General features: G+C 42.2%; 1 protein-coding gene across 1 annotated transcript; it reads right to left on the bottom strand.

Moving 5' to 3' along the window:
• Positions 1-6,501: 6,501 nt before the first annotated feature.
• On the bottom strand, positions 6,502-15,966 carry SAMD9L (sterile alpha motif domain containing 9 like). Its single transcript, XM_080338711.1, has 3 exons — positions 15,890-15,966; positions 15,609-15,704; positions 6,502-12,069 (listed from the first exon to the last, which is right to left on the bottom strand). Exon 3 carries the CDS (start codon positions 12,066-12,068, stop codon positions 7,284-7,286), a length of 4,785 nt encoding a protein of 1,594 aa, XP_080194837.1. The 5' UTR covers position 12,069; positions 15,609-15,704; positions 15,890-15,966; the 3' UTR covers positions 6,502-7,283.
• Positions 15,967-22,723: the final 6,757 nt, after the last annotated feature.

The following is a 22,723-nucleotide window of genomic DNA, read 5'->3' as shown; positions in this document are numbered from 1 at the left end:
ACATCCAGGAACAAGCAAGTGCCTATAAAGAGGAAGTCAGAAGTTGTCTTGTGATGGGTTACGTAAACTGAAGGTTTGTGGTTCCAATAGGCAAAAGGAAACTAGAAGAAACTTTCAGCAGCAAAATGTCCTCAAAGCAATACTGATTTGTCCCACTCAACACTCCCCTCACTGGAAGGTGGGCTGTGCTTCAAGCTGGGACCAACCCAAAGTAAGAAACTTCATGTGGTTCTGGCTCTCCTCGCTCCCCTTGAGCAAGGTTAAGTCCGTCCAGCTGAGCCCAGCCACCCTCCCCTCCTCTTTTTCACTCAGGACGCACTTGTTCCTGCCACACAGCCACCTGGGTTGGACCCTGTGTGTAGCATCCTGGCTCAGGTGTTCTGCCGTCAGACATAGTCCAGGTGGCTCATTGCAGCCCCTTCTGTCTCTGGTCCTTCCGCTCAGCATCTGCCAAAACCCCGGCATCGATGGAGGGGGACTGGCACTGCCCTGGCCCTGGGGACACCCTGGGACAGGCCCACGCTCGGTTCCCTCACCACAGCGCCCAGGGTTCCCCTCGTGGGGGTTGTGAGGCGGGAGCGAGGTGTTGGGGAAGGGGAAGGCACTGCCTCACTTCAGGTGGGCTTTCCTTGTGATTGCGCTTGTGCAGCTCCTAAAGAAATTCCCCCACAGAGCTGTGGGACTGCCTCTGAGCTGCAACCCCGCAACGAGTGGGCAATCTATTCCTTATCTCTCTCACGCAGGACGAGCGGTTTCTTGCCGCGGAGACCCAGGCTCTTCTGTTCCCTCGCTCCTTCCCCGTGCCCGTGGCGCGCGGCCCACGCGGACCTCACGCGGGGAGGGCGGCAGCGCCGCGCGCGGAGCAACAGCGCCGCCTGCTGTCCGCGGCGGGGAGCCCGAGGCGCGCGCGGGCGGCAGCTCCCGCCGCTCCTGCCATTTTGTGTCCGGAGCCCGCACGAGCCGGTGTCCCACCCTGTTTCACTTCTGCGGCCGAGAGCTGAATATCCCCGGCTTGCTCAGTTCGTTTGTGTTCAGTGGAAACACGGGTCTCTGCGCGTCCCAAAGGCCCCCACGTGCACCTCTCGTCCAGCACCCGCAGGATAAAGCGTGGGGCGGCTCCTGCGGGAACAGCCGCTCCCCGGGCCGGGGCTGCTCCCGCCGGCCCAGCGCCAACCTCGTGGCCGCGCCTTTACGTGAATCACCTTGGCTGGCTCCTGCCACGCAAGGCCGCAGCATCACCTGCGGCATCGGCCGCGCAGAGATGCCTAGCGCTCCTTTGTGATAAATTCCTCCTGCCTTAATTTGCCATTCCACAGACACTTTAGTTTATTTCAGCCCTGAGTCTTTTAAGCCTCACGCATATTTGTGTGAGGAAAAAAAATCCCAACAACACGGAAATAAACAGAAGTGTATTTGTTCTGTAGAAAGCCCCGCGCCACACAGTTTCAGTTTGAAATAAAAGTGTGAATTGTGAGTGATGGAGACACCGCTCCTTCCGTCCAACAGAGGCGGGAGGAGGGCTGGACAGCGAGAGTTTGTCAAATTTTAACACACAAATATTAAGTTGTTCTTACACTGTTACTCTGAGTACATATTAATATGTTCTATTTTACAAATAGAACTACTGGCAAAAATGTGCTTACCTGATGTCACATGGAAAATAAACAACAGACTTGAGATTTCAGTTCAGACATTGCCAGATAACACATGTGGTGCATGTGTCTGCCCACCTCAAATTTATGAAAAAAGTGTTTTTTCCTATTGAGTAGATATTAATTATAAATAAATATCAACGAAAAGAGTGTGAATCGTATTTTTTTACATGTATAATATACTCTTACAGAGATATGCTCAAATCTCAAAGTGGATGGCTGAAGTTAAAGAGGTGCTAATGACAAGACTGGCATGGTCTGTCATCACAACGATCTCTAAAGAAGAAAGATATGCTCTTGCCACATACTTCGACACTGAATTACTTATAGACTGTGTACATTGAAAAGAGGAAAATCTTTCATTTTGATAGACACATTCTTTGCATAGGCAAAGGAGAGGAGTGTGGCAATAGAGCTACTTTACCTTTGTCTTTGAATATCTAGGGATAGGACTATGGCATCAGCAGGAGATGGCAGAACTGCAGAGAAGACAGGATCACCAAAGTAATCTTCATCTCTGTCTCTGAGAAGTGGCTGGAATCTCCTCTGATGTTGAGTATCTAGGAGATATCCTCTGTGGTTGCTTTTCCCAGGAACACATTTGGGATGGCATGATGCTAAAGTTGTCTTAGCCCTGTGTCAAGGATCCAGGAAGCTCTGTGACCAGCTGGTCATTACTGTCAGGGGACCTCCAGGGATGCAACATGGCGCAAATGATTTGACACACTTGGTTTGCCAGCTCTCAGTCTCCTCTATACTGCATCTACTGTGAGCGGCATTCAGGCAGGAGATTTGCACAGATCCCAGATTTTGGAGGAATGAGTGGGAAGAAAGCATCTGGTTATTTCACAGTCAGAGATGCAACAGAAGAAAGCCAAGAAGAGAAGAGTAAGAGACAGAAGGTGAAGGCAGTCCTTGCTGAGCAGCTTTGGTACAGTCTGTGTGGTTTCCAGACCAAACTACCTCCTCCATGCCATAATCCCTCAAATGAGCATGATTCCTTTGTACTTGTCTATAGTGCAGGAGCAATGTCCCATCTCGTGTGTGTGTGTAGGGTACAGTCACTCCACTTTTTGTTGCATCTTTGGTTATGGATATGGTCATGTGGGGCTGGTCCCAAGTTCGAAAATTCCTTTGGAAAATATTTGCTTGCAGCGTTATATAAATACAGCTAAACTGCTTCCTATGGCTCAGTATCTTTTTTCACTTGAATCCTTCCTATGGCATGTTTTCACCCTCACTTCGTGCCCACCTCAAGCCCAGAGAACATTTTACTATCTTCCTTTTTATCAGCTTCTTTGCAGCAGCCTTTTATCTATTAGAAGACAGCATGTCCTCCTCCATATTCACTTTTCCAGACATTCTCTTTGGTCTGTCCAACAGTCCCTGAGCTGGTGGCACATCCTGAGAGTCTTCAGCCCAGGAAGTTTTCCTGTAGGAAGTACAATCCCCTTCAGACACAGAGCTGAGGGACTTTGTACATTGTTACTGTGGCTCAATCAGCTATCATGATTGCTAGTCTGCATGCCAGTAGCTGACCTTGTTCTTCTCTGTCCTGCCCCACTCTGATCCCTTGTGTGTTTTTTTTTATTCCATTGAGCTTCTTTCTCTTGAGCATCATGGCCCTCCATATCTGCCTCTTGTCTCATCACCTTCTGATACCTGTTTCTCAGTTCTTGTTCCCTTTTGCCTAGTCTAGACTCTGCCACTGTTCCTACCCCAAATCTTAGCAGCCATGCTCCACTCTGTTTCTCCTAAGGTCTTCTTAGGGGAAATTTTCCTGTCTGTTACCAGTTGGGAAGCCTCCTCCATGTTCTGTACTTCTAGTTCTGATTTTAGGCAGAGAAGGATGTGTGGTACTCCTAACTTCCACCCCCTAAATTGATTTTTACAAACCTTGCATTCCTCAAGTAGAGGTTTCCTCAGCTCCTGTTCCTACACAGGAGTTCACAGTCCACAACCGCTGCATGGGCACAGCAGGGACCCTGGTTGCTCCATCAGCTGCTGAGATAGCATTGCAATGGTTCGTGAAAGTCAAACAGCCTCCAGACCCAGCTTTGGGTCCTGTACAATCAAGTTGTATCAGGTTGTCTCCTCCAGGTTTCTAGGCTTGGCAGGGACAGTGCAGGGCTGAGCTCTTAGCTTTGACTTCGCCCATCGCAGCCCAGACCTGCAACATCTGGGGCTGTCTGTGTATAGACTCTGCTGTTATAACATGTTTGCATATGCCCATATATAAATGGCAGTCTTTTCAGGCCTTGAGACTTGATAAAATTAGTCTTGTGCAGACAAATGTGTCCTCACGTCTACCTTTTTCCTCCTACCAGAGTAAGCCTTTTGTTAAACACCGCTCCAAAGAATTCCTGAGCATGCTGGAGAAAAGCTGGTAGAGTTGTTTAACATAGGCTATAAGACATCTTTTTTTTTCTTGACATCACACTTGGAAGCTATTGAGCCCTTTGGCTTTAAATAGCACAAAATACATCTGAGGTAGATATTTGACGTGGTAGAGCTTAATTTTCAAAAGACAAAGATTAATAAAGTTATGAGCCATGAAAAAATGGTTTTACAAAGTAAGATAAAATAGGAAATACTTGTAAGAAACAAGTATGTCAGCCTTTGTGTGTGATGTAGAACATCAAATACAGTTCCACACTGCACAATTATGGATGTTATCAACAATCTGAGTTACTGCTGGTAAAAAAAAAAAAACAACAACAAAAAACCAAACAGTTTTACAACAAACAGCATGATATACACAAAAAATAAAATCTGTATTTCTATAAATTCACATAGGTATGTTGTGCAGTGTCTAGTGTATAATACACTGTGCCACATCCCAAGGGTCATTAGTGCATGTAAACTTGTTGCGCACAAAACAGTCTCAACTTGGGGAGTTTTAATTAATTTATTGCCAATGAACACAAATGTTTAGTTACTGATTTGGACATTAGGAAACTCAGAAGACAAGCAACTAAACAAACACTTAGGGAGAGGCCTTTCTTCTCCTTTTCCCATGTTCAGCTTCAGTCCAACTCCTTGCCTTGTTTTCACCAGTTCTCAGTCCTTGCCAACCCCCCTGCCAAGGTGACAGGACTGCAGCAGAGCAGGTTGATCTCAGTGTGTACTGGTATATTTTTATCGCTCCTTGCTTCTGATTCTATTGAAGTACTAGAGAGAGTGCAGAGGAGCGTGAAGAAGCTGGTGGGGACCTGGAGCACAGGTCTGATGAGGAGCAGCTGAGAGAGCTGGGACTGTTTAGCCTGGAGAAAAGGAGGCTGAGGGGAGACCTTATCACTTTCTATAACCACTCAAAAGGAGGCTGTAGCATGGAGGGTGTTGGTCTCTTCTCCCAAGTAGCAAGTGATAAGACAAGAGGAAATGGCCTCAAGTTGCGCCAGGGGAGGTTTAGATTGGATAATAGGAGAAAAATTCTTCCTGGAAAGGTTTGTCAGGCATTGGAATAGGCTGCTCAGGGAAGTGGTGGAGTCACCATCCCTGGAGGTGTTTAAAAGGCATTTAGATGAGGCTCTTAGGGACACGGTTTAGTGCCAGAGTTAGGTTATGGTTGGACTCAATGATCCTGAGGCTCTCTTCCATCCAAAATGATTCTATGATTCTACTTCTCTGTTGCTCATCCCTTCTTGTTTCCTCTGCCTTGCTATGGGTTGCCCATGGCTGTCACTGCCCTGATGTGGGTTTCCCCTTGTCAGAAGTGTGTCTTCAGCCAAGCCGTAACAATGTCCCCTTCCACGTGTCTCCAACCACATCCTCTACCATTTCTCCTGCCCCTCACAGCTGCTGCTCTTTGTTAAACTTACCTGATTGCCATGGGCTCCCCTGAATGGTGGCAGTTTGGCAGGTGATGGGGTACTGGAATTGGCTGCGACCAGCGCAGGGCGGCTCCTGGCTTCCTGCCATGGGGCACACCGCAGCCCCCGCCACCATACCCTGCCCCTCTGCCCAATGTGCCACCCCATACAGCTCTGCTGAATTTGGGCACATTAAAATACTTGCCATTCTTAGATGTGACTAAGATGAAGACTGAAGGCTTCAGTTGCCATGAAGACATGGCAAGTTATTTATTGTAAACAATTTTTTGGAACGGTAGGTGCTTTAGTCATTGATAAATTGTATGGTGATATCCTGAGGACTAATCAGAACAAATAATGAATGATCATGAAAATTGATCCTACAGCACCCTATCTGAAATAAAAGTATAATGTTAGAAACAAATGGATACAGGTTAAAATGAAGTGTGCGTTCTTTCCAAGAGAAATATATTTTGGCTAGAGTTAAAAAGCAGCCCAGATTATATAATAAAACTCCTTGTCTGTATTTACAACTAAAAGAAGAGCCGCACTAGAGCAGAATGGTCTGCTGCTTTGTTCTTTTCCTTTTTGCCAATTTTTTTAACTAATCTGTTGAGATGTCAGCTATTTTTGCCTGCCTCCTTGCCTGACACAGAGAGCAAAGGGGACTTGTGGGGTGATGAGCCATCCTGCAGACAGTTAATTGCATTGAAGTCCTCTGGTTTTCATGAATTGTATGCACATAGTGCAAAGTGCAACACTTCGCACCCTTTGGACAGTAGTAACCTCTTGTTTCTGGTGCTTTGCACCAATGTATTTTCCCTTTTTGGAATATTACTTGTGTCTGAACATAGCAGTTTTATACACATGAGGAAGCTAATGCAACGAATGACCACTTTAAGAATTTAAATTGCCTATTTTTGCGAGGAAAAAAGTTGACAAGAAATCTATCACTGGAAGAAATGAATGGAATTTATAAGGAAAGGAATGACAAAACTGGATCAATTTTATGTAAAGCAGAAGCAGACTCACCAGAAAATAATAAAATCTATTTAATATGGACATAAAATATCAGCTGGTGTGTGCTTTTACAGTACAGCAGAAAATAGTGGTATCTTTAATAATCACATATTTAGAAATGCCCTGGGAAGGTGAAAGACCAGTGCTTCTGTCCTCCCACAGAGTGTACAACTTGGCTATTAATACAGGCCCATACACAAATGCATTACATTATTCAAGCATGTACAATAATAACAGAGAAAAATGCTGCTTTGTAACTGAATAGCCTTTCATGTTACCCTTGTGCCAAGATGACACCAGATACAATGGAGTATCAGGAAACATTACATAATACATGTTTTCTAACATATAATCCTTGTTCATGCATTACTTATACAAGAGTAGGAAAATTGTGGTGAGACATCCATCATTATAAGCAATGGCAAAAGAGCAAGCAAGATAGTAGGGTTCTTAAAAGTGATTGCATTTAAAGATAACATTTTCAAAATATTCTTTTTAAAGTTATATATATATATTTTTTCTTTATATATATATATTTAAATTTCTCTTGTTGTTATCGACTGAAGAACTCTGAGTAGTAGTGACCAGTGTACAGGACTAACTGCACCAACATTTCAGTTTGCCTCACTGTCCAAACAATAGTTATGACAGTAGAGAGACAATTCTGTTTGGGAATGAAAGACTAACATAGTGAGGAAGGAAATAAAATGAATGGCCTCAGGTTGTCATTTGCAATTGTTGACCAAAAAATCCCCAACACCAAACCAGAAAAAGCCTCATAGCTGAGAAACTGCAATACCTATTGTTTTAATGACAGACTTTGTATGTTGTATGCCAGGAGACCAGCAATGGAAAATGCAAGGTAAAAAGACACTCTTTCTATGTTTGGGCCATTTTTCGATAGACATAAGGAGTCAGGCTGCACTGGTATCCTAAAGGTTTCATTGCTGCCATAGTCTATGTAGATAACCTTACCCTCAGCTCTTCCATGCAAAGGAAGCAAAAGATCTTGAACAGCCTGTTCCTTCCAGATCTTACCATCCTGCCAGAGAGAATTCAATTTCTGTTCTGAAGGTGAACTAAAAAGCTGATCTATTTTTCCTTTGTGAACAAATCTGTCCAGGCCATTACCTCTAGCCAGATAGAAAAGAGGCAGAGGCTGCCTGGAACGATGAAGGGTTCTGTAGAGCTCTTTGGAAGACTCACTTAAGCGTCTAATAAAGGTTTCCATTTTCCTGGAATCTTCATTTAGTTGTTTTGTATTTTGGGGCCAGAACAACAGAGAGGCTAGGAAGAAAGGCTCTACACACTGTGAAGTTGGTTTCAGTTCTTCTAAAACACTTTGAAGCAGACTTCTCAGCTTCTTAGAACTATGTAAATGACTGGATTTGGGTTTAATGCAGTTCAGAACAATATTTGCCAAAATCAAATTCTGTTTGTCTTTCAGAGTTGCTTGTGCATTCTCCTCACACAAAAAAGTATACGCCTCTACTATGTCTTCTATTTCTTTGCCAAAATTTCCATGATTTCTGTGAAGGTATTCCAAAATGCCAGAAAATGAGCCTGCTTTGGAAGCCTCCAAAGTGTCCCTGTATGCTTCTATATGCTGAGACATTGGCCACTGTGAGACCTGTTTACTTTTCAGCTGCTCAAAACTGAAATCACAAAATATTTCTGTATATTTGGTAAAACGTTCTTGAAGCTTCTCATACAATTTTGCTTCTACAACTTCTTTTTCACTCATCTGTGTTTTGAAAAACACAAAATAGTCTTCAAAAAAGTCAAATGCCCTTTTCAACCGTGATCGTAAACTACATAAAAACTTGGAATGACATTTAACAGCCTTGAACATTTCACTCTCTGTGTTAAGGTTATCTACATTCAAAACACTATTTCCTGATAGATACTTTGTCATAATTTTTCTACAGCATAAGTCCTTTTTGCTGAAAAATGGAACACGCCAAAGTATATCAATAACATGAAGACCAGTTTCTATCTCTCCCCAATAACCAGCAGTATTGTATGTTTGAAACTTTCTTTTAAACTTCTGATGCTGCACATATCGCTCATTGTCTGCATTTTCAGCTTGCTGCTGAGATTCTCTGAAAGCCTGTGCAGCATTCTCAGCAAGCTCTAGCAAAAATTTCAATTTCTCAGCCGTCAGGTCTGCAGTCTTTGCTTTGTGCTCTATGTGGTATCTTAGCTCACTTTTGAAGACCTGACCAAGTGTATCTGATATGAATGAATTGTGTTGTGCTTTTTGTTTGGCTGCTTTGGCCCAGTATAATGCAGAGTCAAAATTCCTTTCTTTAATGTACAAGTATCTTGCTAAGGCTTGGCAAATGTAGCCATCTTGGTCAAATCTGGCAGATGCTTGTTTTAACACACATTCCACTTTACCACGTTTCTCTTCCTTATGAATGGCTTCAATTAAGGGGGAAAACAATGTGTCTGACTCATCGCCATGTTCCCTATGATGTCTAGTAATCAGCAGGGTTCGTATATCACGAATAAGTTTGTCTAGCTTTAATGAAGTCTTATAAAATAAATCTTCTTTCAGTAACTGCAACGTAAGTTCGCTTTTAGGCAAGCCATAGGTTAGTTTCAGTTCTGTTAGGCAGTGAGATGCTATCAATCGGTGAATGATACGAAGACCTTTGTAACTCCTGTATTCATGGACCTGGTCATATATTAGAATATTGGAACAAATTCCCATATTTTCTATCAATTTATCTTTACCGTAGCCAATCTCTTGAGGATTAATTCCTAAGAATTCTTCACATAATGATATTGAAACTGTAGATGTTCCCACGTATGAGTTCAACAGTGTTAGAAAGCAAAAAAGTTGTGCTGGTTTAGAGGTGGTATTCAAGTTATGCAAGGTATTTTTTACCACATTTTCTATGTACTGTGGATCAAAGTTTCTCTTCATAATCATAAATGAATAAAAATTGTCAGGATTTGAATGCTCCTCTTCAATATGTTTTAGTTTCTGATCAAAGGCCCTTTGCTCTTTTATAGAAAGCATCTGTTTTAAGGAAATACTATTCAAGGGACTGATTGTTGAACTTTCATCAGGATTTTGAGATCTCATACAGTTTAGAATGATCACTAAAGGAGTTACATAGTGGATGCATTTTTCTGTTATAGCTGCCTGAATTTCTTTCTGCAGAAAACAGACATCTTCTTGCTCTTCAAAATCATCCACAAGAAGTAACACTGGTAAATATCCTGTGTTGTTGTCTGCTCCACAGGTGAGTAAGGTTGTCAGCTGTGTTCCAAAATCACTTGACTTGTTTTTCAGAACAGCACATCTGAATCGCTTCCGGAGATCCCAAAGGATATGCATAGCTAATGTTGTCCCACCACAGCCTGGGTGGTGGTAAAGGTTGATAATTTTTACCGGTGATTGATGAGGACTGTTAGATGAAGACACAATTAGGTTCTCAAGCTTTTCATAACTGTCCCTTCTGATAAAATCCGAAGTGTAATTTTCAGAAGAAAAATAGAAATTCCACCACGATACTTTACCACCTCGATAAAAATCTTCTTCCCGTTTTTTCAGGAAATTTCTAAATTTATCTTCATCCTTCTCTATTCCTGTGTCTTTGCATTCATTTTCACAAAGTATTTCCAATGCTGCCATCGAGTCTTCTTGCTTCTTTAGAAGAACAGTAGAATGACCAAAAGAGGGCAGAAGTCTTTTAGAAGACTGTGTCACTGATTTTAACTTTGTAATGGTACCGTTTACCATTTGCAGGGTTAAATTAGAAACACATTTGTTTGAAATGTCTTCCTCACTAATGCTTCTAGCATGCAGAAGATCTTTCCATCGCTGGTATGTACCTGCACCAATGCAAATGCTGACTATGTATTCTAGTCCCTTTAATTCTTGGTAAAATGTCACAAAAGTCTCAACAAGGGGATCCCCTGGATTTTCCACTGTGGAAAGCAAAAGAAACATTATTAAAAACTTTCCATTCTGCTTGACATCTTTGTCTAAAAGAAATGAAATCATTTTTCTGACACCAGCAGCTCTGTCTCGTTGCCATGAAGTGGGATCTAATGGTGGTTCATTATTGCCTTTGAAGTCTGATCCACCATTGCATAAAATCCAGTTGGTTTCCTGATGAAGTTTCAGCTTCTCAGCGTGTTCAGAAACTGAATTCACTTTGTTGTGATAATGATCTGGGAAGTAAAGTTTGGCATTTCGATTTTCTTTGTAAGTCTTGAACACACCATTCGTTTCTGATTCAAAATCAAAGTCAAGCACAGCAAACAATTTTATTTCCTGTAAAAAGTCTAAGTGTGAAATTTGACTTGGGTGGCACTTGTTTGTTACCAAAATGTAGTAGTCATAATAAGAGCTATCCAGTGAGTCCTTGTTACCTGTGAGCAGACTAACTAGCTTTAGACCTTCATTCATTGACCTCTTTTGCTTCAGATTATATTCTTCCTCTGCTCTTTTACGAAAATCTGCTAAAGATGTCAAGTTACCTTTAAAAGTTTCAAAATCTTTTGTATTTAGAATATTTCTGGAACTAGCTCCATCCCGGATGAAGACAGCTTTTTTCTCACTCTTACGCATATATCCATATGTGTTTGTACAGAAATAATTTGTACCACAAATGCAGTGTTTGGGAACCACATCTATTTCAATGACAAACCTATGTGATGGACTTCCATTTTGTAATAATACTTCCACAAATCTAGGTTCTCTAATGCAAGCTTTTGCGATGCTGGTGTATGGATCAGAAAAGTACTTTTCGATGGATTTTTTAAAATGGTCAATGTATGCTTCTTTCTTGGTAACTTCTACCCCTTCAATTTCCCCATGTGGATTGTCACGTACTCCAAAATGAATAGTGCCATTTGTGCGGGAGTTCATGCAGGCTGCAGCAAATTTAAAGACTTCATTGCTAAATTTCATCATTTTATCCTCTTCTTGTGCCTTGTCTGTGTTGGTAAATAATTTGAATTCATGTGCTGGATCAATGAGATTAAGTGGCCCTGTTTCAGGGACATTAAGAATATCGTGCTGTGTGTATCGACAACCATCACTGAAATTATCAAAAGGATGTGGCATACACATTTTTCCAGTTGGGTGCTGGCTGTTCAGCAGTGGTGTGTCTGATCCATTCTCTTTGTCAGCTGACTCCATTGCTTTTTTGTCTTCTGTGGGCTCTGTTTTAGAATCCTGCAGTATACTGGAATTAAAAGAGCCATGTTGCTTCTTGCACTCTGTCTTTGCAATGTCTCCATCTTCTCCTTCTCCATCCAGACTCTGCTCAGTGCCTTCTTGTTCCACAGCCTGGTTTGAACCTTCAGCTACAATGTCATGCTTTTCTCGGAAATGCATTATCTGAAGAGCAGGCTCATGAGGTATGCCCATATCCACAAAATCTGCATTAGTCATCAGTTTCAAAGTGAAACCAGTCACTTCTTGGTTAGACAGGATTTCTGCATATTTCTGGTCAATCTTAACAACTTCAGTTGCCCAGTGTTTGACTTCCTCTTTTGTCCACTTTTCAATAGGCTGATATGAATGTGATTTCTCATTTTTTTCAGCGTTTGTATTTTCCATTCTTTAAGGAAAAACAAAACAATTACTAAACAAGTGTTTTATAATAGCCTATTAATACATATTTCCTTGCTAAGCATTTATTTATTCAGTAGTGTGATCTGTCACATGAAATACAACAGTTCAATTAGGGGACATCATGGGAATGTGAAGTAAGATCATATTTAAGGCAATAGCTACTTACAAGAGACAGTTTTATTACAGAATGATTTTATTTGGTTTAAAACCACTTCTGTAGTGGACACTACATGAAAATTGTGACTGATACCTATTTGTGGTCTTTTGGACACCTATTCGTGTTTGTATGGGCCATCCAGTGATTAAAAAAATAGTCATAGAATCACAGAAGATCTTGAGTTGCTGGAGACACATGAGGATCATCAGGTCCAACTCCAGACTCCACATAGGACAACCTAAAAGTTAAACCATGTATCTAAGAGCATTGTCCAAACGCTTCTTGGACACTGTCAGGCTTGGAGCCATGACCACTTTCCTGGGGAGCTGGTTCCGATACTTGACCAACCTCTCAGTGAAGAACTTTTTCCTAATATGCAATGTGAACTTCTCCAGATACAGCTTTAAGCCATTCCCTTGTGTCCTATTGCTGGACACTAGACAGAAGAGATCAGTACCTTCCTCTCTGCTCCCTCTCATGAGGAGTTTGCAGTCAGCAACAAGGTCACCTCTCAGTCTCCCCTTTTCTAAGCTCAACAAACCTAGTATCCTCAGATGCTCCTCTTAAGTCAAGCCCTCTAGTCCTTTCACCATCTTTTTCCCCCTCCTTTGGACACATTTTAATATTTTATATTTTTATATTGTGGAGCCCAAAACTGCATGTGGTACTTGAGGTGAGGCCACATCACTGCTGACTACAGTGGGATAATCACTTCTTTTTGCCAGTTTGCTATACTGTGCCTGACACACTCGAGGATATGATTGGCCTTTTTGGCACAGTGTTGACTCTTATTGCATTTATCATCAACCAAAACCCCCAGATCCCATTCTGCAGAGCTGCACTCCAGCCTCTTATCCTCCAATCTATATGTACATCCAGGATTACACTATCCCAGGTGCAGAATCTGACATTTGTCCTCATTAAATTTCATATAGTTGGTGACTGCACAGCACTCTAATCTATCAAGATCTCTCTGTAAAGCCTCTCAATCAATGGCTCCTCCTAATTTAGTATTATTGGAAAACTAGCTTAGTGTGTACTCAGCTCCTGTGTCCGGGTCTTTGATGAAAACACTGAAAAGAACTAACCCTAAAACTGAGCCCTGGAGTACACCACTAGCGACTGACCACCAGCCAGATAGTACTCTGTGGAAAGCTGCCGGCAGAAAGGGACCTGAGGGTGTTGATTGACAGCCGGCTGAACATGAGCCAGCAGTGTGCCCAGGTGGCCAAAAAGGCCAACGGCATCTTGGCTTGTACCAGGAATAGTGTGGCCAGCAGGACTGGGGAAGTGATCGACCCCCTATACTCAGCACTGGTGAGGCCACACCTTGAATCCTATGTTCAGTTTTGGGCCCCTCACTGCAAGAACAACATTCAGGTGCTGGAGAGAGTTCAGAGAAGGACAACAAAGCTGGTGAGTGGTCTGGAGCACAAGTCTGATGAGGAGTGGCTGAAGGAACTGGGACTGTTTATCCTGGAGAAAAGGAGTCTGAGGGGAGACCTTATCACTGTCTACAACTACCTGAAAGGAGGTTGTAGAATGGAGGGTGTTGGTCTCTTCTCCCAAGTAGCAAGTGATAGCACTAGAGGAAATGGCCTCAAGATGCACCAGAGGAGGTTTAGATTGGATATTAGGAAATATTTATTCCTGGAAAGGGCTGTCAGGCATTGGAACAGCCTGCCCAGGGCAGTGGTGGAGTCACCATCCCTGGAGAAGTTTAAAAGGTGTTTAGACAAGGTTCTTAGGGACATGGTTTAGAGGTGGACTTGGCAGTGTTAGGTTAACAGTTGGACTCAATGATATTATAGGTCTTTTCCAAGCAAAACAATTCTGTGATTCTACAAGTTACAATAATGCTTTAAGTCCAATCCTTCAGCCAATTGTTCAGCCATTCTGTTGTGTACATGTCACAAATGGTTCTCATTAAGTTTCCAGTTTGAAGAAGCAAAACCAACTGCACATAGAAATCCAGTCTTTTTTTTTTTTTTTTATCCCAGATATGGTTAGGTACAGAATTTGCTTGAGTAACACTGCAAAGGGATGTTGGGGTGGAGAGATACTGCTGTGATTACTTAGCTGTTGCTGTTGCAAAAGAAAGGAATTTTTTTTCCATATTACTTTTTCAGTACCTTCTGTCTTCACTAAGGTTTCTCAAATTAAAGTTCAGCAGCATTTGTGGAGATAAGTGACAAAAAGAAGAGCATCTTACAATCCACTTGGTCTTAGTAAATGTGGACTTTTTGCAAAAGCTTTAAAGAAAGAAACACAATAATACACTTACCCTTAATAGTGTTTAATTTACTTTATCTTCTCACTCCCTTTGAGAGAATCACATTAATTCATCTGAAATTTTTACTTTATGGAATTGTACTCAGCTACACTTGTTGCATTAGTGGGAACAGTCTCCTCCATGCACCTTTTCTTATTCAGAGCAGGTGTTCCTGAGACAAAATACCTTCTTAGATTTTTCTTCAATGAAATTTTGCTTTGTGAAGAAACACTTGGTTATCTAAGCTTTCATCAATCTGTTATTTTGTTTTCTAAACTGTAAACTGTAATGAGAAGCAACAGTAAAAATCTCTTATAGCTAATGCAGGAAAACCTTTGATCAAGCTGCCTCCTGACTTAACCAAGGAACCATGAGAGCAGAGAAAAAAGTGGAGCTGCAGTTGCATTTTCTCTTCACAGACCCTCCCTTCTAGTTTTTTAAAATGCCACTGTGGTAAGCACATATTGTGAAAAAATGGGAGTGCAGGGTGAAATAAGCTCAATATTTTTCTCTGTGAAAGAAGTAGCTATCCTATTCACCAGTAACTCCGCCCAGGTTATCTAAAAGCTGGGAAAAGAAACTGAAACTAAAGCACTTTGCTCGGAGACAATGTTCAACCCAGCAATGCAAAAGTACAATTTTAATCACCACCAAACTTATACTTTTTAATAGATGCACAACTTACTCCTAATACAAAGGCAAACATGTTTAGGTCCTTAAAACATTTAGTCCATGTTTTAGTGTTTAGAACGCCCATAATGAGATAAAGCTTCAGAATAGGATACTTCCATTTCCTAGGTTTGACACAGTGTTTCTCTGTTTCATCTTGCTGGCGAGTTAATGATTCTGGCTGACTGAAATATTCAAAGATGTCCTTTTCCAACATTAAACAACTCCATTGTATTATTTCTGCAGAATAATTTGAGGGCATATTCTTTCAGATTATTTCACTGCAAACTCATAACAACCACTTCTCATGTATGGACATTTAACAGATTTGAATTAATGTCTCAAAGGAAAAAAAAAAAGCTATGAGACTAAGCCATCATGTCTTCATAAAATATTCCATCCTAGAAGTAAATATGCAGGTACTTACTGTAATTGTTCTGTAGGTTTTTTCCTATAGTTGCTCAAGACATGTATTTTGTTCAAGCAGGAAACCCAACAGCTAAAATTCAGCTGAATTTTTCTTCTAAAGTATGGGGAGGGAAAAAACAACAAAACTAAAATGAGTTTATAAACTTCTAACAGAAGTCTGGAGTCAGAAATAGTAGGAAGGAAAGAGCATCCATAGACATGGCTAGTTTTTCCCTGTGGTGAATACACACCACTAGAGGAAATAAATGACAGTGCCTGTTAGAGAATATTGTTCCTTACCTCTTTCTTGCATGCTTCTAACTGATCGTTCCAAAACTGTGTCTAAATGCTGCGGACTGGGCAATTCAAAACCTAGGTGTTGCAGAGAAATAGGAGGAAATACTTGCAGGGTGTTTGGGAGGTTCTAACACTCTCCTCCCCTTTCGCTGGCTCTTTAACCAATCAAAGTTGCTTCTGGTTTGCCTCTTCATGACGTTCTGTCTGGGAAACCATTTTTCTTTTAGGAAAATAAGGAAAGAATTCTGTTCTAGGATACCTTTATTAAAACACTTTCACATCACTGTCTTGAGCTGCTCTCCAGAAGCTTGAGCAATTAGGAAGCACCACCTGAGCAATACTTGGCTAATAAAATGCAATTAATTAGGCATATGGTCTTAAACCAGCAGAACTTTTCTGGAATGAGGGGAGGAAAAGGAAAATAGTACAGAACATGCTTTTGAGAAGTGTGAGTATTCTTCAACATATGCACTTTTGAGTAGTCAGGCTTACTGACTTGCTCCTCATGGTTGCTTGATTTCCCACACTGCAAGTATGTTAGTTTATTCTTGGTCTCCTTCCTTGCAGCAACTAGCTAGTTTGATTTGCAGGGTAGCTTAGGTATAGCTCTGTGGATAGTTTACTCCAGAAATGTTTTCCCTCAGGCAGTGTGCTCATCTTGCACTCTACCATCCTCCAGCGTGCAGGGAACAAGCTTTATGTTGTAATACTCCGTTGTTGACTGCTGCTACTTCCAATGTTTCACAGTACCGACACTGATCTTACCATACCCTACTCCACTGACCATTGCCATTACCCTGTTCTTTCATCCTTTGTGCTTGATTGTCTTGACCATGATAAGCAGTAGGCATCGGAGGAAGATAATGATGACCATAAAAATACTTTTGTTTAGAAGGGTAGCAGCAAGAGTGCTCACACTAACAGTTGTGTGTCCAGTCCCACAGATGAAGAGATTGAAAATCCTTGTATTGGGTGTAAGAACCCACACTGGAGCAGTTCATGAAGGACTGCAGCCTGTGGGAAGGACTTATGAACCAATGACAGTCCCACATTCCTCGGCCCCCTGCACCACTTTGGGTGTTGGAGCGAGGAAGTTGAAGAGTTGGGAAAGAAGGAGTGAAGTTGAGCCTGGGAAAATGGAGTAGGGTGGGGGGAAGTTGCAGTTTTTTTCCTTGTTTCTCACCATCCAACTCTATTTTAATTGGCAATTAATTAAATCAATTTTTTCCAAATCAAGTCTGTTTTGCCCATAATGGTAACTGGTAAGTTGTCTCCCTGTCTTTTTCTTGATGCAGGAGCTTTAGCATCTTATTTTCTTCCATATCCTGCTGAGGAGGGGGAGTGAGAGGGTGGCTGGGTGGGCATCTGGCAAAGGTCAACCGACTACAATCCTTCAGAATGATATCTCTTCTGAGAACAGCTGGGTGGTGTCACCAGGATACTTCAAGTTCTAGAGAGCAAACAGCATCTCCAGATGCCACAAAGCCAGCTGTGGAAAAGCCAGCATCTCTTCCAGTTGTTGATGCTGATCCTACAGGGCTTTCTATCATTATATGCTTCCCTGTGTACTTTAGCTCTGTGTATTTCTTATGTCCTGGCATACAACCATCTGCTATTGCAAAAATACATTACTACCTGTTTAATCCCTAATTGCTGCACTTTTCAGTAATGCATCCACAGCAGATAGAATAGTATGGCTGTATATGAAACACTCCTGTAGATTCTCATGTCAGGGCAAAGGGATAAGAACTAATGCTAGATGCGATGCAATAAAAACACCTTTCCAGGCTATGGTGCAAGTCTGACATAATTTTAAGCATTCTGGTATGAAACATTATAAGAAATAATGATACTGCTTTTGACTCAGCACGTGGGACTTGGAGTAGGCCAAGTGCCGTGAAGTGCAGCATCTTCTTTAGATGCCACTGACCGTGAGCACTGTGGATGTGAACCTCTGTGGCACCCTTCTGCCTGGGGTTTATAGAGACATCGCCTGCTTCCCTGGAGAACACTGCAGTTTTCTCCCTGTAGCTGTGTGTGCTGGCTGAGACAGCTGGTTACTCCTCATCTGCAGGAATCCAAGCAATGCCAAAATTGAGCTGTTGCCTCAGAGGGGCTGTTGAGTTTTCCTGGCTTCATCCCAGTTTATAGGGTCACAGCTCTGCTGCCAGCTAGGGGGACTTGCCTGATGTTCTAGGTTACCCACCCTATGTTTAAGGCTGCTGTCTTGGAGGCTGAGCAGGCAATATATCTTTCTATTAACCAGATCATTGTTGGTACACCTGGCTAGCTGTGTTTTCTCATCTGTCATTATCACTGCTCAGCTTCAATCCTACCAGCCTTGTGAGGCAGATTTCTCCCTGTGCTTTGACTAAGTTGTTCATCCATTGTTTTCACAAGGTTTAGGTTTTTTTTTTGGTTTTTTTGTGTGTGTGTTAGCTATTTCCATTAACTGTTTTGGTATGGTATGCCTTACCTATTTGTCCATCAGCAGCATGGCTTTCTCACATGTTCTTTCCCTTCAGATGTAGACATTTAAACATGAAGTATGTTGATGTGGTTCTCCAGTATAATATCAACTCTTCTAGGATGACTTCATTATTTATTAAAATAAAAGATTTTATTATACATCAGGTCTGTCCCTGTAGTCTCATTATTCAGCAAAACGGAGTCAAAAATATTACCTTGTTTCTCAGTGACTGATGTGGAAACTCACTACTGAAATCCTGAATCCTGTCCCCTGCTGTAACTCATAGGATTTGTTCTCTAATGTATATTAGAAATTCCCATAATGATACCATTACTTCTGCCTTCTTATTGTCTATTGAACTTTAAAATCACTGTTCATATCTAGAGTGATCTGTAGATCAGACTGCCAGCCGTTCTCAAGTTTCAGCTATGCGAGTTTCTAGCATTATCTTGATTCTTACTATTTCCTCGAATTTCTTTATATTTGTCAAATCATTATGCATACAATATTATTCCACCATTTCAGCCTTTATCTTTTGACACCTATATTCCATGATTATTATCTCACTGTATTTCTTTTACTTTCATAATTCCTTCTGTCATATCGTGTACCAACACCTGAAATAATCCAATCAGCTCCTTGAGCTCTTCTTATTAGTGAAAAAAACATTTTCATAATCTTTTACAAAACTCACACCAGCCTTGCTTGATTGTGTGATCTGACGAGCTCACAGCCTGAAGAAATCTCCACAGGCATAAGCCTGTAACTACATAATCTTAATGCAAAGCAGCTGTAGTCCTTTGATTATTGCAGGCCAGTTATCTGTTGAGCCACGCTGTGGGTAGTGGTTTCATTTCCTTAAACTGCTGACTGTTTGCTAATTGTATGGTGTGGTACTGTGTTTCCCTGAGCTGTGTTGTATGGGTTGATGTGACAACCATTCTTTCCCTGCACCAATGTTCAACAGGTGGTATTTTAACCTGATACTCCCCAGCAGCTTGGGATCTCAGTGGGGTTTGAAGCAGCACCATCCTTCTCCCAGGTCTGGCCTCTTTTCTTGCACTGTGTGATTGTGTGGTGAGCCGGTCCAAGGATCTGAAGCACTGTGTTATACGTCAGCTTAGTTTGTGGACCGATCAGATCTGGTCAGCTTTCTGTGAGGTTGCTCGAGCTCCTTACTAGCATGGGCCAAACCATACCAGTGGGCAGAGGGGAATGTGCTGTAAAACCACATACTTATATGGATATGTGCATTTGCAGGTTACCAAAACCTACACAAACAGCTGAAACTGGTATGTGTGTTCTTTTGTGTTCTGCAATGTCAGTCGAAGTGCGGGAAGTCTCTAACAAGTAGTTGCGAAATGGCTCCAATTGCTGCTGACTTGCCTTGTTCTTTGCTGTTATCTTTTGTAAGGTAACTGCCTGCTTAAAAGTCCTGGGGCTTGTTATCTGAAACACTGCCGTTACCTGGTCAGCCGCCGCTCTAGGAAATACACAGCTTCCTTCCAACCCTCACAATTTCCCTCTTTGTTTATGTTTTTTTGTTATAAAATGATACATCACAGCCTTTATTCATATTCCTTGTGGTGGAACTACTAAGTAGAGGATATCCGTGACTGATGAAATTAGAGCAAAACCATTTCCTGAGTACTCTCTTTTATTCTAGTTTCCTAAATAGGCATAGTTGACAACCAGCACTCCGTGTGCTCTGGCTGTGCTGGCAGGCAGATGGAGATGGGTGCTCAAGCTCAGCAGTATTTTTGTGGAGATACATGCTGCCAGGACTGCAAGTTGTGCAAACCTAGCTGAATTAGCCAGCTTGAGTGCTGGCAGCAGTGCACACAGGCAGCAAACACTCTTAAAGGGCTGGACCCCAAACTATGCATTGCGATTTAACCTCACCCGGCAACTAAACACCACACAGCTGCTTGCTTATTCCTCCTTACTCATCAGTGAAAAAAAGTAAAACTCATGGTTGAGATAAAGATAGTTTAATAGGACAGCAAAGGAAGAGAGAATAATTAATAATAATAATTAAAAAACCACCAAAATCACAAACAACAAAATGAGCGATGCACAGTGCAATTGCTCACTAACCATTGACCAATGAGTAGCCCATCCCTGAGAAGCAATCCCAGCCCACTGGTCAACTCACCTCAGTGTATATACTGAGCGTGACATCATATGGTATGGAATATCCCTTTGGCCAGCTTGGGTCACCTGTCCTGGCTTTGCTCCCTCCAAGCTTCTTCTGCACTTCCCTTCTGGCAGAGCACGAGAGGCTGAAACCTCCTTGATTTAGAATAAGTACTACTTAGCAACAACTAAAATATCAGTGTGTTATCAACATTAACATCATATTAAATCCAAAACACAGCACTATACCAGCTCCCAGGAAGAAAATTAACCCTATCCCAGTCAAAAACAGGACAGTATCCAGCCCTTATTCTATATGATCTACATCATGCCCAGGTCTTTCACTTTCCAACACTTTCCAACTAATCACCACCACTTTTCCAGTCTTTTGATATACACACACAGATATCATTCCCTTTGTCTATGGCTCATCCCTCTAAAATGTCTGTTGACTTCATTTAGTCTGTGACTTTGGGATCTGTCATGATGGTCTTTCAGGGCAGGAGATGGTGTGTGATGGTGGATTGTTTCATACTGCACTCGGAGCTTTTAGTTGGTGTATCTGGTGCAGCCCGTTCCCCTGGCCTGTGGATTGAAGATGTCAAAAGGAAGTCGCTGGGTGCCAATTGCTGAAGCCAGCTCTGATTCCATCACCACTGCACTTTTCTTGGTTTCATCAAAGTTCATTCTTTATTAATCTGGGTGATTGTTATTGTAATACCATTGATATGGCATATAGCAGCTATAGTAGTGATGATATACAGTGGCAGGGTTATACAGCAATCAACATCATACAATTTAATTAACTGGCTATTCTCACCCAAAATCAAATCCTCTTGAGGTACACATTTGACTTACCCATTCCTCTGCATTACCTACCAAGTACACCCAGGTCCTGGAAGAACCCCCTTTTGTAATTTATTTCCTTGCAACTGGCATACCTGTTCATCTATGGTTGAAGTATGTTTTCCATTGCGCCTCCTCATGTACTCTGCATGGTCACAAAGGTAACACCACAGAGTGCCCATGGTGTGTACTCACTATATCCTCTTTCTTGACCAGGGAACACTCACTCCTAATAGCTGAGATACTGGTCCATACAGGCAGGGAGCTCAACATATCCTCTTTGAGTTGCTGGACCTGCTGAGACAGTTTCTCCACAGCTGAGACACAGGCCTGTAGGGAGGGAGACTTCCTTGTGTTGCCAGAGTTGGCCAGTCAACCATCAGGCCATCCACCATTTTTTCCTGTCTTTCCAAGTTGTTACTGCTGATGAGTTTGCATATGATGATCATGCGCACCATACAAACTTCTGCCACATGGGCCAAGTGCACTTGACTTCATCTGGATCTTTGGATAATCGGTCATTGTTCGGGTCATCATAAGTTACCTCCAGCATGGCTAATTCCCTCAGGTACTGATACCTCTCTCCATGGTGGTCCACTTGCCTGGGTGACATATAACATCCTTGAGGGGATACCTTTCCTTCACGCCTGACAGGAGTTGCTTCCAGAGGCTGAGGACTTGTGCCCCTTTTCCAATTGCTATGTCAGTGTCCCTTTCCCTGGAAAGGGATCCCAGCTGCTTGGCTTCCCTACCCCCTGATTCCAGGCTACTGGCCCTCTCACCCCAGCATCAGAGCAGCCAGGTGACAACGTGTTCACTTGGACGATGGCTGAAATCCTTTCACATATCTTGTAGCTCACTCAGGGATAGAGATCAGATGGTTATTACCTTGTTTATAAGTTCTTCCTCTCCCTCTGAGGAAGAGCAGGAGCCCTGCTGCCATTCTGAGGAAGAGGAGGAATCCTCCTCCTGAGTTTTTCTTCCCCTTCTTCTTCCTTCTCCTGTTCTTTTCCTACTTCAGAGTAGTCTGCCTTCTTGCTGGTGGTTTGGTATGCTTCTTCCTCCTGTGCCCTCTTAGGAGGGCCTTCTTTATCCTTTAATAAATGATCTTATTTTCATTTCCAAGATCTCTTCTATTGTATAGGGGTGACTGATACTGACATTGGTTGGTTCTCTGGTTCAGCTGCAGTGCCTGTCACAGGGATCTGAGTAGCCACAGTGTCTGTCACAGGGGTTTGAGTAGTCGCAGTGCCTGTTGTGAGGCTTGGGGTAACTGCAGTGCCTGTCACCAGGACTGGAGAGATGCAGTACCTGTCATGTTGTTGTCAGCTCCAGAGACCCTCTCTTCCCTTTGAGGGTATTGAATAGTGTTGAAGAGGGATTGG

This window comes from Nesoenas mayeri (assembly GCF_963082525.1).
Source record: "Nesoenas mayeri genome assembly, chromosome: 2".
Taxonomy (NCBI): Eukaryota; Metazoa; Chordata; class Aves; order Columbiformes; family Columbidae; genus Nesoenas; species Nesoenas mayeri.
Note: the sequence above shows the minus strand (reverse complement) of the source record. Positions and strands in the feature narration are given on the sequence as shown.

What these genes read in the sequence shown, in the direction of transcription:
- SAMD9L (XM_080338711.1), bottom strand. Translation starts at nt 12,068, where the DNA reads ATGGAAAATACAAACGCTGAAAAAAATGAGAAATCACATTCATATCAG.